Below are 17,441 nucleotides of genomic sequence, written 5' to 3' on the forward strand. Positions count from 1 at the left end.
TGCTTGGAATTTCAATTCCTAAGGGATCTCTGCATTTGATTTCCGGGGGCGTAAAACCTTTCAAGAAAGTTATAATAAACTCAAGCACTGACACGCTCGCATATAACTTTTCCAATTTATGTAGAGTGGATTTTATCAGATTTTTGAGCCGTATCAAATGAAAGACTTAAGGTAATATGAAATTTGTAAGTGGCGACTGAAAATATGTCAATGTTCGTAGACTTATCATGCTATTTGCAAATTTTATGTGTCGCAGACATATGGATACAATAAAGAAGAAAGCACCTCCACTTACCTTGTCTGCAACCATAAAGCTCGGCTCGTATGGCAATATAACCATCCCATGTTTTGGGTTTGGTGCGAAGGTAGCGGATAACGATGGGATATTTCAAATTGTGATAAACCACCGTATACTGATCAAAATTTCCCGAGAATACCTGTTAGAGAATACATAATATTATTGCCACTACACGATTAATAAGTATCCAAGATGACAAGACCAAGTGAGGCATGAAAACCTGAGTCACCGATGGGGTTTCACTTTAGCACTCCAAATCTTAAGTTGGGTTGTTGAAAAAGTCCATTACCTTTTACTGGTATTGTGACTGCGTGATGCACATGCAAGTCCGCAGATAATTCTTACTCGCCAGGGGTCAGGGTGTTTAGTACCTCATTGGTTAAGGCATTTTATCATAACCGCAATTTGTGGAGAAAGTTAAGAGTACCATACACACGACTATGTATAGCCATGTTCCCCTTATTGTTGCTGTTTGTTGGTAGTTGCAACTGACGGATCAAAACGGAATTGTAGTTATCTTCCTTATAGTCCTCAAAGAATACTCCGTCATAACTGTAAGCAAGCGAAGTGCTCTTCGTCCACCATACCCATCTTGCCTTCCTTGCGTGGCGACCTTCGTAACTGGGTCCAGTCACCAAAGTTTTCTTCAAAGTACTGGAAATCATTGTTCGCAGACACTGCCCAAGATCCATACTTGCCCGATGTTGCTTGAAAGTGTAGCCGACCATTACCAGGTCCCATCGAGATTGCATTGTACGACGTAGAGGCGCGTAAAGCGGAGTCTGGTATCTGGTTGTTTTGCATTCCAAGTGGCGATGAACAGGTGGGTGGCTTTGGTGTTGAGAATTCTAGGACAGATATTACCGCGCACCGGTGGCTCAGTTGGTTGAGCACGGGCTCTCACGAGGGAGGTCGTGAGTTCAACTCCGGCCGGACCAACACTCAGGGTCTTTAAATAACTGAGGAGAAAGTGCTGCCTTTGTAATTACATCTGCAAGTGGTTAGACTCTCTAGTCTTCTCGGATAAGGACGATAAGCCGGAGCTCCCGTCTCACAGCCCTTCAATGTTCATCATCCTGTGGGACGTAAAAGAACCCGCACACTTGTCGCAAAGAGTAGGGCATATAGTTCTCGGCGTTGTGGTCTGTCTTCTGTGATGTATCATGGTTGGGAGGGTAAAGACAGATCTCCATTTAAACCAGCTATGCTGAACTGGAATTTCTGTATAAATAATGTATATAAATAAATAAATAAATAAATAAATATAAATAAATAAATAAATTGTTTTTAGTGTGGTTAAATTTACTGAATCGTGTATCTGGCAGATCTCTCTATGGGAAGGTGGCAAATTAAGCCTAGTTTTGTATGGAGTAGTTTTAAGGCCATTGATCGTTATATTTATTGCAAACCTGAAAGTGGTGCGATTCTTATTTGGTTCAAGTATGAAGCAAGTACAATTGAAATCAACTGTGTTGCGGAAACTCATTTATTTAACGATGAAATGATATATGAAATGGATCATATATGAGCGAGGTCACGGGTTCAAAACCCGTTGAAATCCTCAATTTTTAGGCTTCTTTACGCAATTGCAAAAGTTGCGTTCATAACATAGCTTCACTTGAATTCATTTATTTGCAGTACGTAAATAATACTCTTGAGTCTTAACTGTAATATACAGTTAGCATTGCTACTTTCCTCATATCGAACAATATCTCGCTACTGTCACTTTGTCGATACATAAAGTTTGTTGCTCTGTTTTTGGTACATTTTTTCGGGCTTAGTATACTAATTATCTTGTTTATACAAATAGAAAAAATATGCCTTCACGGCATTCATAAAGCTCCACTCTCATAGCAATGAATCCCTGCCAAGTCCTTGGTTGAACCTTGATGTATCGAGCCACAATTGGCGGATTTATTATATTTCCTACTGGTGAATTTCTGTCTCTGTTGCCTGGAAATATCTATAACAGGAGCAGAAATGACATTTTGTGTTGGGTAAATGAAGAACAAAGCACGAAGTGGTATTTAACTAGAAATCTATGCTACTCTGGATAGCAACTTCCATTTCACTATGGCTATTCCCATTGTTTCTTTTTTACATTTGTTGATTGTGTGGACAAATCATTGAAGCTGAGATTTTATAGCAAGATGCTGCGTCGATTATAACATTGACACAAAATGGCGTTTGAGAATTTGTGCCAACCTGGCCATCTTCGTAGGAAGCGAAACTTCCTCCGTAGACTCTGTAAGACAGAGAGTAGCTTGTGGTCCACCAATCGGCGTTGTCCCTCCCTTGAATTGCCATTCTTGTGACCTTCGTATTTTTTTCCAAATCAAACGGGATCCATTCCCCTTGGTTTGATGATTTAGGGGATCATCCGCTGATGTAATTTCCTTCAGTAACTACGCGTAGTCTTGCTCTTTCTGGGCCGTAAAATTGATTATACTGAGAGGAGGCTACGATATCTTTATTTGGAATCTGGTGTGTTTCTAATCCAAGAGGCGTGGCTCAGACAACCTTTGGAGTTTCAAATCCTGGATAATAAATTGATAGTCTAAATTCTCTATATTCCGAATTAAAAAAAAGATTGCGAATTATTTCTATATTCTTTGCCTCTTCTTCCTAATGGAGATTCAGGAGTTGGATTTCAAGTGATGCTCTGAGATACATGAATAACACTCGTGTTTTAAATCGTATATCTTGCATGGTTTGGTCCATGCTCTTTGGTATAAAGGAATCCTGGAAGGAAGATCTACTCACAGAAAGTTTCTGGCCTATTTTGCTTACCTTCCCTACAGCCATAGAATTCAGCCCTCAGAGCTATGTAGCCTTGCCAAGTAACTGGGTTGATCCTTATGTACCTTGTTATAATGGGGTTTTTGAGGTGATGACTAACGACAGTGTAACGGTCAGAGTTGCCGACAAAAATCTGGAAAATGAAATAGGCTTGTTGGAATTGTGGGAACACGTTTCGTTCAGAAACAATATCCAAAATACTACAATGCGTTGTGAAGAAAAAGGCATCCACGAATTCAGCAATGTTGGAGGGTTATGTTTAGTATTGCTTCAATAGGTTGCATTTTATAACTAAACCATTAGTACTGTCATAACCGAAACAAAATACAGATTTGATGAAGATACCTCGTTTGATATATATTAGTATATAGAGAGGTGCCGGACTCCAACCGAGTTGACAGTGCTACTTTCAACGTGAGGGTACCTTTTTAGTATCATTTTGTTTGTAGTCTTCGAAGGATACTCCATCGTAGCTATAAGAAAGACTGTATGTTTTGAACCCCCAATCACCACCTTGCCTTCCCTGGGTCGATTATCAAGTAACCTTGGTGAAAGTGCCAAAGTCAACAAGAAACCACCGAAACTTGTCGTTCTTGGACACAGCCCAGGACCCGTACGCGTTACTTTTTGCCTGAAAATGCAGCCTTCCATTTCCAGGGACCATATATGAACTGTAGGAGGTGGATGCAGTTACTGCAGAGTCTGGGATCTGGTCGGTTTGCATTCCGAGGATTCTGTTGCATTTTTTGGTGTCTTTAGCATCAAAACCTTTTTGAAAACAAGCAGTTCATGATATCAGTTTTAAATTTTAAGTAAAAATGAAGCTAATGGTAAATGAATGACTGCACCTACTGGAAAAATCTTATCTACCTCTTATTAACCAATATGTCAAAAAATACCCAATAGTAAAAAAGTAAAAAAGATTTCGTCATCGCCTATGACGAACGTTTTTGATCGATTTATCCATGATGCTTTAATGCAAAATTATCACTTAATTTTGCAACGATCGACGGACGTAAACAAGTTATACTAGGATTTAAGTTAGGCTTAACTAGTTGTAAACAGAAGTACAGTGTGTGAGATTGTTGTGAAGGGGCTGGGGGTAATCTGTTTTGAAGGAGTCGAGGTATGTTAGTTGTTCTGCGAAAGTGGTTATAATGTCTTTAAACGTTTTGCGCAAGATTGGTAAGGTTCACTCGACTTTGTCGCGAGGTGTTCAGAACTGCCGAATACTACTTCGTAACCAAGAGAAGTATTTGAATGGTTCTTACCTCTCCATTGTTGTAAAACTCAAATCTTTCTCCCCGGGTGTAGCTCAGTTTATATTTTGTAACCCACCAGTTTGCATCTGATCTTCCTTGTGTTGCTATTCTGGTGATTTCAGTTGTCTTTCCCAGGTCGATCTGTAGCAACTGTCCAACGTCAGCATGCTTAGACGCCCAACCTCCTGAGCTTCCTTCTCTTTGCTCGTTTAATCTGCTTCTTTGTGCTCCAAAGTACTGATTGTAATCGGACGATGATTTCAAGGCTGAGTCAGGAATTTGTTTATTTTCGATTCCAAGGGGATCGACACATACGATGTTGGGTGGACTAAATCCTATAAAACGAGGCCGTTGTTAAACAATAAAAATGTCTTTAAATTTTCTGTAGGAAAGATTGTCGTTGAATGAAACAACCTAACCATCAATAAGAAAGCCTGTGACCAGGTTCCGATTGTGCTGAAACCAATGAAGTGTCAACAAATATATCAAACAGTTTTCGCTTTTTAATTGTTGCACTATGCCCCCCAAGTTGTGCGTAATTACTTTTTCGACCCCACATTTGTGTTATAGCATGTTTAATACCGGAAGTTTCTTTATCCCTGTATTAGTGTTAATAGAAGCAGATGGTGGTTATTTCAATCCTTTTCTTTAGCGGTGCTTAATTTTACAAGTGTTTGAAGGGAAAGTATCACGCCATAAAGGGTCGAGCTTGGCTATCTTGCTCTGCCGACTGTGTGTACTAACGGACAAAGATAAGCTTCTTCTTTTGTGTTTTCAATCATTTGTACGTTGAGATGGATGGAGTTGAATCCCAAAACGAGAGCACAACTTGGATAAAATTACCAACCGCGCCTCAATTGAAAGCATGAGCTCTTGAACTCTTCTATTATGCAATAGACAGCAGCTTATCACGATTGTCATCAGGAGTCCTAGAGAATACCTTTCTTGCAGCCGTAAAACTCCGTTCGCATTGAAATATGGCCATTCCAAGTCTCGGGATGAATCCGAATGAAACGTGTTATAATTGGTTCCTTCAGTGTATTCTTTACCACAGTGTACTGGTCAGAGTTGGCTTTGAATATCTAGATAAACAAAATAAGGATATAAGGGTGAGATAAGAAATAATAATAATAAATAGTGATAACGAGTCGTTATTTCATCAAAAGATGAAACTACATATCTTATGTTACAATAATACGGAAGATAGAAACTATGAAAAAAATATCTACATATATACAAATATTATAAAAGTATGTCATTACAATAAATGGAGCTTTAAATATCAACCTATTTACAAAGGTGTTCATAAAACGCTCTGTATTAATTTTCGGGCGTGCGCAGCCTTTTTTCCTAAGATTATGTACATAAGTCCTCTCGACAGGAATGACATATTTCAGTGGGTGGCAATCCGTTGATAATAATTAAAAGACGTTTGTGTTGGCTCTTTCCAATACAGTTATGATTTAACGATTTTTTTTAATGCGCTAATGAACGAGTTGTGGAACTGATGATTAAAATATTGCAGTGTTGATAGTTTTAAAACGAAATCAGTTGTGACATATTGGATTAAGGATCTTTTTGCCCCACCCGTTATCATCGTGGACAGTCTGGTGGAAGACCCATCGTAACTGTAAGTGACAGTGAAACTTTTTACCCCCTGGGCAGCATCTTGTCTACCTTGTCTGCTAATGGCTCGTACTCTTGTCCAGCTTCCAAAATCTACTTGGAACCATTGGTTTATATTATTGGCTGCCGCTGCCCAACTTCCGTGTTTACCACTACTAGAAAGAAGATGGAGTCTGCCGAGGTATGGACCAAAGCTGTTTAGGTTATGAGAGCTTGAAGCGGTGATAGCTGAATCTGGTATGTCTTGCGATTGCATTCCAAGGGGAATCATGCACTGCGGAGGAGCTGGTGTGGAGAAACCTTCGATTATCCAAGAAAAATGCGGTTAACGTTATGGACATTCTTGCCGTTAATGACAAAAAATAAAACCTATAACAATCTCCTCTCGTGGGTGTGAAATATCGTTCTGGTTCCGAAGGGACAGTAGCAACTGACAGCACTGCTTCGTTTTCAACGACGACAATGAGATTGAACCATCAGTCTGAAGCTGAGAGTACGTTCCACAAGTTCAAGACCAACAGACTATATTTTACTCTTACACCCAGTTGTTTTTATAGAATGTAAATTGTGAGGTCTCACATAGCAATTTAATTGAAGCGAGTCAAAATAGCTCTAATAAATGGCTTCAGGTGGTGTAAATTGAACAGAATTTTTAAGGCTTGAAACTTTCCATACCATCAGTGCATCCATAAAGTTCCACTCTTAAAACGGGGTATCCCTTGAATGTTTTAACGTTGATTTTAACAAATTAAGCAACGATGGGTGGATCCAGGATATGACCAACAGCTGTCGTGTGATCTGCGTTGCCTTGTAGAATCTAAAGGAGGAACAATGTGAATGGAAAACGAATAAGTTCCAAAAACAGCCTCAAGCCTTAGAGCAGACAAATCTCAAATTTCAATGAAATTAAAAGTAGCACACCTCGCCATTCTTATACGGACTGAACACTGCTCCATCATTACTGAAAGACAATGTGTAGGTCTTTGTCCACCAGCCCGCGTCAGATCTGCCTTGATGAGCGATCCTTGTAACCTTGGTAACTTGCCCGAAGTCAATCTAAAGGAACTGTTTAGTATCCGCGTATTGGGAGCACCATCCTCCGTAGTAGTAGAAATATTTTATTTCATCATTTATGAGGTTACTGTTAAATGTATATAAATGTCTCGGTAGTCGAAGTCGGAAAGTACAGCAAAGACGTCGAACCGAAAGCATATTGTGGCGCCTCTGGCAGGTGCTATATGGTGTATGTATATGACTATGGAGCACAGCTTACAGCTAGCTGGTTTTTGCCGAGGGAGGAAAACCGGAGAAAAACTCTCTAAGCGGAGAAGACAACCAACTTACTCAACCCACTTATGGTATCAGGTCCAGGAATCGAACCTGGGCCATATTGGTGGGAGGCGAGTACTCTCACCACTACGCCAACTCTGCTTTCCTACAAAGATACAAAAAATTCCCTTTCATAATGGCAGGCAAATAAATTATTTTAATGCTAATGAGCATTTCTATCCTTGCTACGACCAGCAAATTTCAAAAGAATATTGTTTCAAAATGATGGTAGTAGATTTAGTTAACATAAATAAGGTGGTCGCCATTTATCAAAGTGGTCTGTAGCCGGAAGAAAATCAATTCTACTAAAAAATTATGTACGAATTGTAGCTGCATTGATTTAAAGGTAGATAGTAATAAGGTACCTTCTTGCTGCATGTTAAGTGTTGCTCGTTCTGGTCCTCTGTATTGGTTGTATCTGTACGATGCTACGATAGCAGAGTTTGATATGTTTTCATTTTCGATTCACAAAGGTGTCGCGCACTTTATTTTTGGTGTTTCGAATCCTGTTAAGTTGAAAAAGGTATACTTTTATTAGTTATCAAGTTTGGAATGGATAAAGCATTATTTCAATTTCGGGAAACAAATTAAACTTGTCTACGGAGAAGGATTTATATTTGTTGAACACACATGTTGTGCGTTTTACTGCCTAGCTCTGTTAAAAACAAACCTTAATACATGCTTTTTGAGCTGGTTTTATCCATTTATGAGTAGTTATTAATTTCTTGTGATATATAAAGTCGTAGAGTTATTCATTATTTGGACAGGTTTCCTTTGCAACGTATGGCTGGAGGAGAGATTAGTGCTTATTCAGTTGTATATGTACCTTTCCTGAAACCGTAAAGTGTTCAGTACATTTCTAACCACGGTGTATCGGTCAGAGTTGGCTGTAAATATCTGAGGGAATAGTATGTTTAAGCAAGCGTTTAAAAAATATAGTATTACGAATATACAGTTTTTAGTTCTTAAATAGTCAATACATTAAACATCACACGTTCTATTTTCTGGGGGGTCTTCTTTAGTTACTAAACTATGAAGGACTTTTCAAAGTTCTAGTATCAAGAATCTCGGTGGTTTAATGTGAGATTCTTTGAGTGGGAGTACAGATATATGCCGCTATCGTTTACTCATTTAGACGTCAAAGAAGTGTTACGCAGCGGAAAATATTTTAGTACGCTCTACTCGTTGAACTTCGTAATGACCTCTATTTCTATTGTTATTCGGATAAGTCTTGCTTGGGCGAGAAGACTGTACTGCTTTTTAGTTATTAATTAAGCTCTTTTTCTTTCCAAGAAAAAGACATTTTTTGCAAGATTTTTAAATAAGATTTCTTAATGAATAAAGTAATATCAGAAACCAATAAGGGCTGAAGCATGTAACGCGCGTTCACAGCTTCCGAATATTCAGTGCGAACTGATTGGTTAAATGTTTCAGTGCTATGTATATCTTTTATAAGTTTTGGTGTGTATTCTCGCTGTGATGCGCCCGCCAGGGCGATTCAAAATACAAAAAAAAAAAAGTAGAAGTATTTAGCCCTACTACACGCCACAACATCTAATAAGCTATTTACTATCCAACTTTTTTGCACCAATGTTTTAGTAAATGAATTGTAAGCAACCCGCGAGAACGTGTTGCAAATTTGAGCGTGCGCAGCAACACCAGCAACTTAACTAGTCAAACCGATTCTCTATTGTACAATAAGCAAGATTACAAATAATTAACAGTACAATACCATGGAATAATTGTACTCGCTTCGTGCGTTTTTTGTACAACAACTAACACAGTTCGATAATAAAGCACTTTATTTACGTCTTTTGAGAAGGAGCGTCTTTTTGCAGGTGGATTTAATGAAAGTTTGACAATTTTTCGTATGGCCGTAAATATGTTGATGGATGGTCATTAATTTATGGCATAAATGCTATAATTACAGTGTCTTACTTTCTTTTGCGCATTCTCGTTGTCAACCGTGGTGTAGAAGACCCCATCATAGCTGTATGATAAGCTATAGCTTTTCACCCATTGATCAGAGTCTTGTCTTCCCTGAGTGGCTACTGCCGAAAGTTTGGTCCCACTTCCAAAATCGACCTGAAACCACTGGTTGGCATCATTGGATCCCGCAGCCCACCTTCCTTGCTTACCACTGCCAGCGGACAGGAAGTGCAGCCTCCCGACGTATGGTGTGAAACTGTTTGCATTTGCAGAGGTTGAACCTGTGATTGCTGAATCGGGTAGGTTTCCAAATTGCATTCCAAGAGCATCCATACATTGTGGTGTTGCTGGCTTAAGGAAACCTTTGGGATAGAGTGTGGCTGGAGTTAGTGCTGCAGCAACACCAGTTAAAAGTTAAATAGTTTTTACTGAATTTTAGCTTACTTTCTCGAGCAGGATTACGCAGTTTCAGTAAAAACTTAATGTTAATTAATGTCGTAAATTTGGAGTGGCTATCGCAATTGAAGTGAAAGCAAAGTAAAGATGAATATCGCAATTAGGTAAGCAAATCCAGCAGTTGCAAGTGAGTCTTAAAAGTGTAGACTTGAACCGGACTTGAACAACGAACGACTGTGCGATTGCGTGCTCAACTTGCTTCGCCGACCCAGCGAAACCAGCTGTTGACTCTTGTCGACTGCAGATTTACATTTTAAAGAAGCAAAATGAACTTACCACGCGTGCATCCATAAAGCTCTACTCTTAGTGTTGGATAACCATGAAACGTGTTGATGTTGATTTTTAGAAATCGAGCAAAAATTGGTGTTTCCAGGATGTGTCCTGCAGGTGTCTTGTTATCTGTATTTTCTTGAAAAACCTAAAAATAAACGAGATAATTGTTCACAAGTTGATAGACGGGAGTTTTACAAATAATTCAGGAAGTAGCTGTAGACCTCTCGGTGGCACATGTTTAGACTCAAAGCTTGAATACAAGGGTCCAGAAAGCAAGTTGTGCGGAAAAGAATCAAGTCTCTCTGATCTTGATGAAGCTGTTGTAGGATAACCAATTAGAAAATGGGAGCGGGGAAAGCCAATGATCGATACTTCGATGGATCCGTAAGGTGAGTCCTGTAAACTTGGATCTTGAACGGAAAAAGAAATGAAAGGTTGACGAGTCTTTTTTGTAAGGTGTTAACAAGCCCAACTTTAAATGTTGGTTAAAGGCTGATCTCTGTTCAAAAAGAAGGATGTTTGTTGAGATATGTTTTTTGTCACGTACCTTTCCGCTATCGTATGGAGTGAAGTTTGCTCCGTCATTACTGTAGGACAACGTAAAACTCTTTGTCCACCAGCCGGCATCAGCTCTACCTTGAAGACCGCTCCCAGTAACCTTCGATACAGCGCCCAAGTCGACCTGAAGGAACTGTTTGTCATCCTGAAATTGGGAAATCCAGCCCCCTCCATTGCTTTCTAAAATTACATAAAAAGTGTATGGTTTGTGATGTCGTGGTGAATGACGCCCCAAATATTGAAGGTGGTAGGTAAGGTAAGGTAAGGTAGACCTTATTTAACGTCGATAACTCGTAACAGTAACTTTTAATCACTGACAAACCTGAGGTCGACGGTGCGCTCATTTTACTACCCCCTCTCCATCAGTGCTCCGTTTTACGGGTATTTAAAGCTACTAGCTACACGGAAAGGAAAGGAGTCGAAACAAGGATGCGAGATCCGGGAATCGAACTCAGGACCTCTTGCACCAAGGCCGCGCACTAACTGACTGTGCCATCCTTGCTCATCCTTGTTGATTAGGAGGTCCCTAACAGTACATTCCAATATAGCAAGAAAACTATAAAAGAGTAACAGTGGTTCAGGTTGTTTTAGGTTACAAGAAGAATTACCTGTTGAGTTGTAGTGAATCATCTCAAGTACTGATGCTGTTACCTTCATTTTGCAGATATAGCCTTGCCCGCTCTGGTCCCCAATATTGACTGTACCGAGAGAAGATGCCACAAGAGCCGAGTCTGGAATTTTGCCGCTTTCCATTCCCAGAGGCAAAGCATAAACTATCTTTACAATTTCAAAACCTGTCGACAAATTGAAGATTGCAGGAGTTTCAGGAAAATGGGTAAATGAGTGACGAGAGATCATGCAGTTGCATATGAATCAGTGGAGTAGCCACCGCTCAATTCGGTGATGAGATGGCCAGGAAATAGGTGCAGGATGGGGTAGAGATTGAATGAATATAAGACCCTGTCGATTGTAGTTTAAAGTTAATCGGTTTTACTCACCGGACTTACACATGCCACGCAAGTGGAATAATTCGGATGAATCTGGTGATAATTGGATTCTTTAGAAGATGACTGACGACTGTAAATTGGTCTGTGCCTCCAGGGAGTTCTTGAAGTGAAAAGAGCCGGGATGAAGTCATATACTTAATAAATTTCATTCACCCATTTTTTCATCCTCTGTCTTTTGCCCACTGTAAAATGGGAGGCCGTTTCAGACTTAAGGGTTAATGTGGAACATACTCGGGCAGGTGAGGCAATTGAAGGGACATTATTTTAGATGATTCCGTATGCATTGCACACATTGCTGAAATGGAGTGATTTTATTGGCTGGGAAACACATTTCCGAATGGTCGGCTCAAGAAGTCGTCATTCACCCTAAAACAACCAGTTCGTTAGCACTCCATTGTTTTTCTTTTTTATCCACCAGGCTAGTAGTAGTGAGCTGTGTTTTAAGAGCCGGACGTTTGATAATTAACCCGTTTCTTGTTAAAGTCGTTGGTTTCATATACGTTGTGTATCTTGTACAAGATCGTCTCCATTTTCTACAGAAATAATCTACGAAAGCCAACATGTTAAAGAAATTTAGATACTGAAAGAACGAACGTTTTTTTCCACCATGTAGTCTGGATCCAAGCAAGACATGTTTATGTCGACCTGTTATATTTAAAGTGCCCCTAACCCCAAAATGTTTTTTTTGCTAAAATGAATCTTTGCACCTGTTCGAAACGCATTGCGGCAATTTTTTCCTTTTTCTAACAAATTCTGCCATTTTATAGGCTTCGAAAGTTGCGAAAATCCAAGCATCTTTAGTTCACGACCGAGTCAGAAGGGGAATGGGCCTACTCCTGATGTGACGTCACAATCTACTTTGCATGCATGTTTACAAAGAGTTAATGCAATGTAAATCAGTTTGTGACGTCACATCAGGAATAGACCCACTCCCCTTCTGACTCGGTCGTGAACAAAAGATGCTTGGATTTTCGCAACTTTCGAAGCCTATAAAATGGCAGAATTTGTTAGAAAAAGGAAAAAATTGCCGCAATGCGTTTCGAACAAGTGCAAAGATTCATTTTAGCGAAAAAAACATTTTGGGGTTAGGGGCACTTTAATGGGCTTAATTTAACCAATTATTTCGATTCTTGCAGTTAAAATCGAAGTGATTAAAAAAGTCGTTATTGACAAGATATTAACTGTGCTTTAAGTAGCTCTTAACCGATGATTTTAGTTTTCTTAACTGGTTTTTGTATGTTCAGTACCTTCGCTCTCCCACCCTCGATGTATTCCTTAAAAAAAAAAGACCGTCGTAACTGTAGGTAAGTTTGAACTTTGTGAGCCACTGGGCAGCATTTTGTCGCCCTTGAATAGCTATCCTTGCTACTTTGGTCCAACTTCCAAAGTCCACCTGGAACCATTCCTGGTTGTTCTGTGATGAAGGGATCCAGCGGTAACCCCCATTTCCTGGTTGAGCTTGTAATAGACCATTGCTGGCTTTGTAATTTGCGTTGGCTATCGACGATGCCGTTATTGCTGAATCTGGAACTTTTCTAGAGTCTAATCTCAAACTTGCCATGCAAGCTGGAGGCTCAGGTGTAGGGAATCCTTGAAGGAAAAAATCAAAATCAATACAAATATTGACGGAATTATTTGAATTGAATCACATAGAAAACATCTCAAGATCTGTTTTAGTTCACCTGAATACCATCCATACAACTCAAATCGGAATGAAATATGTCCGTGCCACTCAAGCGGGTGAATGCGAATATAACGGCCTATGATTGGTTTATCCAGAGAGGTGATTACCACATTGACGTAATCTCGGTTGGCTGCATATTTCTGCAAATGTCAAGACAAACGGGAGACTGAACAATATTGTGTTTTAGAAGAAAACAAAATAGACGACGATGCAGAAAAGGTCAGTTTATGGATTATTCCAGATGGTGGCAATACAATTGTTCTGAAATGGAAATCAACTATCCACATAGTTGAATACGGGCCGAAACAAACAGTAAAATCAGGTCGTAAAGGCCCTTAGCACTATCATGCCGCGCTTCATTGGGAGCAATTCAGACTTGATTTCATGAAGTTCTCAAGTTTTTTCATTTATTCTTTTGCTGTCTGTTAATGATTTGTTGAGCCTGTTATTTACTTGAAATTGCACATTTAAAGCTTCCATGTGACCACAAACCAGCCAATAGTAAATGAGCATTATTGGAAATTCATAGACCTCCGATTCCTTTGTTATGGAAGTGACCAGGCAGCCAGAAGGCTGAAGGGTCAGGAGGATAGGTGCAAAGTTTAATTTTGTAAGTACTTCGGATCATTCCTTTCCCCTGAAAACTGGATTTTCGCCAGGAGACAAAGCCAAATACTAACTTCTTTTTCACGGGTATATATATAGCTATGAATATTTCCCCTTTACTAAACATACCCGAAAATAGGCCATGTTCAAATAACAATTTCCAGTGGTTCCACAGCTAGTTTAAAGCAGAAAAATGTCTCTTGCATAAAAACCGTATGCTAAATTTTGTACGGCAGAAGAAATCACCGAACGTCATTTATGGTAGCTGCTGTTTTCGGCTTTTTTTGACGGTCTGATCTCATTAAGAGATTTTTAAAGTCCCAGATCTGTCAGAATTCTGGGTGATGGGATGATACTCACTCGAGGGAAGGTGTAGGGTTTATGCAACTGAAAGTGAAAGAATCCTCCGTTGATGCTAAAAGAGACGGTAGTTATACCTTTGGCCACTTTACCAAGATCCACCTGAACCCACTGTCCTTTGTCGTTAGTCCGGGCAATATACGTACTATGGTGGTTGAGTCTACCTTTGCTCGCCTCATACCGAGCGCTATACTAAAGGAATAAGTTATGTCATTGATTTCAGTTTAGTGTCTTGAACTAAAGAGGGAGGCAGCGGCGTGAGCAAATGGTAAAGGGTACTAAACTTGATTGATTCAATTCCGCTTATCTTATCCTGGTTTCAGGGTTGTTTACTCTACTTGAAAGAAAGGAAACGCTTGTCTTTTCCATAAGTTTAAGGAAACATCCTCTGCAACAATCACAGGTAGTAACCTCTCTAGCTAAAATTTTTTTTAAAAATTTATAAAAGACGCGTATGTTTCCGAAATAGTTTTATAATGGCTATTTGTGTTTCCTCGTGTTATGGTTGCGATATAGTTATTATGCAAAACCTATTTGAACAAACAATACGGAAACCCTAACAAGTCAGAATCATTCAAGATGGCCGCGCCCAGGAAAAAAAAATGGCATTCCGGTCAATTTTTCAACGAAACATTTTCTCCGGTTTTAACTTGCAATTAAAAGTGGAGAGTTCCTTTGAAGCTGCGGGTGAATTGTAAGGATTGAGCCACGAAAGGTGGAAAATAGACACTCCGGTGTTGCGTATAGGTGAAGGGGCGCATCATTGGGCATAACAGATAAAATCTCTGCCTTTTTAAAGTTAAGGTAAATGTCAACCATACTAATCGTGCTGGCTGCTGTTAGACCGGAGTCTGGAATTTGTCCATTTTCGATCCCCATGGGTGTGTCGCAGTCTAAAATGATTATGAACAAATGGAAAGGATAACTTTCGATGAACACTGTCACAAAATTATCAAAAAACCGTTACATGGAACTATGATGTTTAAAGTCATCTGGAAGAGCGACCGCCTGGACCAGAACTTGGGAAACAAAAATGGTGCCCCTGCAATGTGTACTTGTGTGTGTCACACACTTTGGCGCATTCTCTCCAAGTAACTGTACTTTTCAAATGAAGTTTGAGTTTGCATAGCTGATACGCGCTATCCATACCAAAAGGCTTAGAATAGTTGCAAAAACTTGGAACAAAGTAAAGTTGTATTTTAAGATGAATTTCTCGTACCCGTTGCCGTCGTCCTTGCTAAATCTCCAGCTGACCAAAGGTGGAGAAATAAACTCTTTGTGTCACTTTATTCGTGATCACTCTTGCACAGTCAAGCGATTCCACTGCCATTGGGCTCTTTTCATTCTGCGTTTTTAAGGCCATACGAAACTTGCAGTTTTGAGTCTTCAAAAAGTTGGAATAAGTGCATTTGGTGGGGAAAGCCTTTTCATTTTGGAAACGAATCCAATTGTCCATGGTGCCGTATGAGTCCATTCGTTGACAGTAGATTTGGATTATGGATGACAAAAATCGGAAAATCTTCTAAGAAGTCCTTCATTTGTAAGAATCACCTCAGAATCACTAGCTGATGTTTGTGTAACCGTTCTTAATTTTATAGTAAATGTATTGGGTTTACTGTTTGTTTCTTCTGAAACGATATATCGATAAATATGTGGACCAATCCTTTCGATTGCCTCTTTCTGATTGGACATCGTTAAACAATAGCTGATCAAAAATAACGGCGTCCAATGAGAAACAGGCAATCTTCAAGATAGTTTTAGGTTGTTACGCGTGAATCTTGTTACGCATTTCGACCGCTCGATAGATATGGGATTTTGATTTTCTTCGAGGGCTAGCTACGGGCCGTGTGGATAAACTTTCGAGCAAGAAGTACTAGAGGAAGCCTGAATCTTTCGGCCAACCCCTGCGATGCAAAACGATGCGATTTTCTGGGGGAAAATTGGCTGGCGCTAAAGCCGTTAAAAAAAAAATTAATCTTCCACCCTTTTCCTTCTATAAAGAAGCACAGTAAAGAGAGAACTAGAAATCTACAAAATCGCGCAAAATACCACTACTGAGACAAAAGGACGACAGTACCTCGCAGGCAAGGTCATACAACGTTTATTTAACATTGGTCCATGCATATTTATCAATATATCGATACAGAAAAAGCAAACCGTGAATCCAATATATTAATTATAAAATTACAAACGGTTACACAGGTTGTGAGGGTACCCTGTGGTCACACCTTTGATTTGTGAACACGCTATGCTTCTCGACTTTAAATTATGTAGTAATCACCAAATTTCTCTTTAGCTAACACTACAAATACTGTTACCGTCTCATATTTTGTGCGTCCTCTTGACAAAATATGGTAAAAATGGCGTAATAGTGGAATAATACATGGTTTTATTTCTGCAAGAGGTAACAATCATGGTAGTCTACATTACGTCTAAGGTTCCGAAGAAATATCAAGTCAACTGGAGTATTTCTCTCATTAAAAACGCTTCATGGTGCAGTCTGCCCACCACTTGGTTCGATTTTCTACGTTATTTCTGCCTGTCTTTGTTCTTTGAGGCTACATTAGCTACCCTAACGGCGATCTACTATATGTCCTCAGTATGCACCTTGTCAAACAAAAATCGAGTGTATTGTTGTTGTTCTTTGCACCAGCTATTGTCCGAGGCACGAATATGTTGATCTTCTGAATTTATAATTTTGGCTAACTCTAATAATAATTTCCACTAGCCTATAGCCACAGTGCGCGGCAAAGAACTAAAGCAGCAACTCAAGATGGCATTGAACTACACTGACTCAATTCGATGAACAACAAAGGCTTTTTACGGTTTCCTTTACTGCTTGCCTTATTTCTTTCATCTTCCAGCAGTAAAGAACTGGGTTAATTGACGAGTTAAGCAAGAAAAGAGTCACCGTAAAATCGTAAACAATGAGGGGTCCGCGACTATGATCTATCATCAAACAGACAAAAAAAGGCACATAACAAATAACTAGAGTTAATTGAATCCAAGCTATACTATCCACTGTTTTTTTGTATCGTGTTATGTTCAGTGATATTCTTCCTCCATTTGGTTGTCTTCGGTTAATAACATCTTGGACCTGAGCTTGGTGCTGTCGTAATTTCACGAAAATTATCGAGTACGAGAAGAGGGAAAAAAGTACACAAAGTATCATCGTCACTCCAGCGACAACGTTAGTAATATGATGGGTCAAAAAGATGTCCATTAGGCCAATAGAAAGACTGGCCAGCCAAACG

At 39.5% G+C, this 17,441-nt stretch overlaps 2 protein-coding genes across 2 annotated transcripts in view; both read right to left on the reverse strand.

Moving 5' to 3' along the window:
* Positions 1-295: 295 nt before the first annotated feature.
* LOC138036890 (uncharacterized) lies at positions 296-13,971 on the reverse strand (the record flags this gene model as incomplete). Its single annotated transcript, XM_068882940.1, has 12 exons — positions 13,957-13,971; positions 13,220-13,361; positions 12,918-13,127; positions 11,139-11,324; positions 10,520-10,710; positions 9,976-10,117; positions 9,253-9,635; positions 7,330-7,420; positions 6,014-6,285; positions 5,300-5,441; positions 4,369-4,694; positions 296-437 (listed from the first exon to the last, which is right to left on the reverse strand). Coding segments are annotated over exons 1-12 (2,242 nt in total), but the record flags the coding sequence as incomplete, so codon positions are not given.
* Positions 13,972-16,394: 2,423 nt separating this feature from the next.
* Positions 16,395-17,441, reverse strand: part of LOC138036893 (adenosine receptor A3-like) — a 1,444-nt gene continuing 397 nt past the window's right edge. Inside the window, exon 1 of the mRNA XM_068882941.1 lies at positions 16,395-17,441. This exon is cut by the window's right edge and continues 397 nt beyond it. Within this exon, the coding sequence (XP_068739042.1) occupies positions 16,982-17,441 (460 nt within the window). The 3' untranslated portion in view covers positions 16,395-16,981.

The sequence above is a fragment of the Montipora capricornis genome, unplaced genomic scaffold (assembly GCF_036669925.1).
Source record: "Montipora capricornis isolate CH-2021 unplaced genomic scaffold, ASM3666992v2 scaffold_6, whole genome shotgun sequence".
NCBI classification, from domain to species: Eukaryota; Metazoa; Cnidaria; class Anthozoa; order Scleractinia; family Acroporidae; genus Montipora; species Montipora capricornis.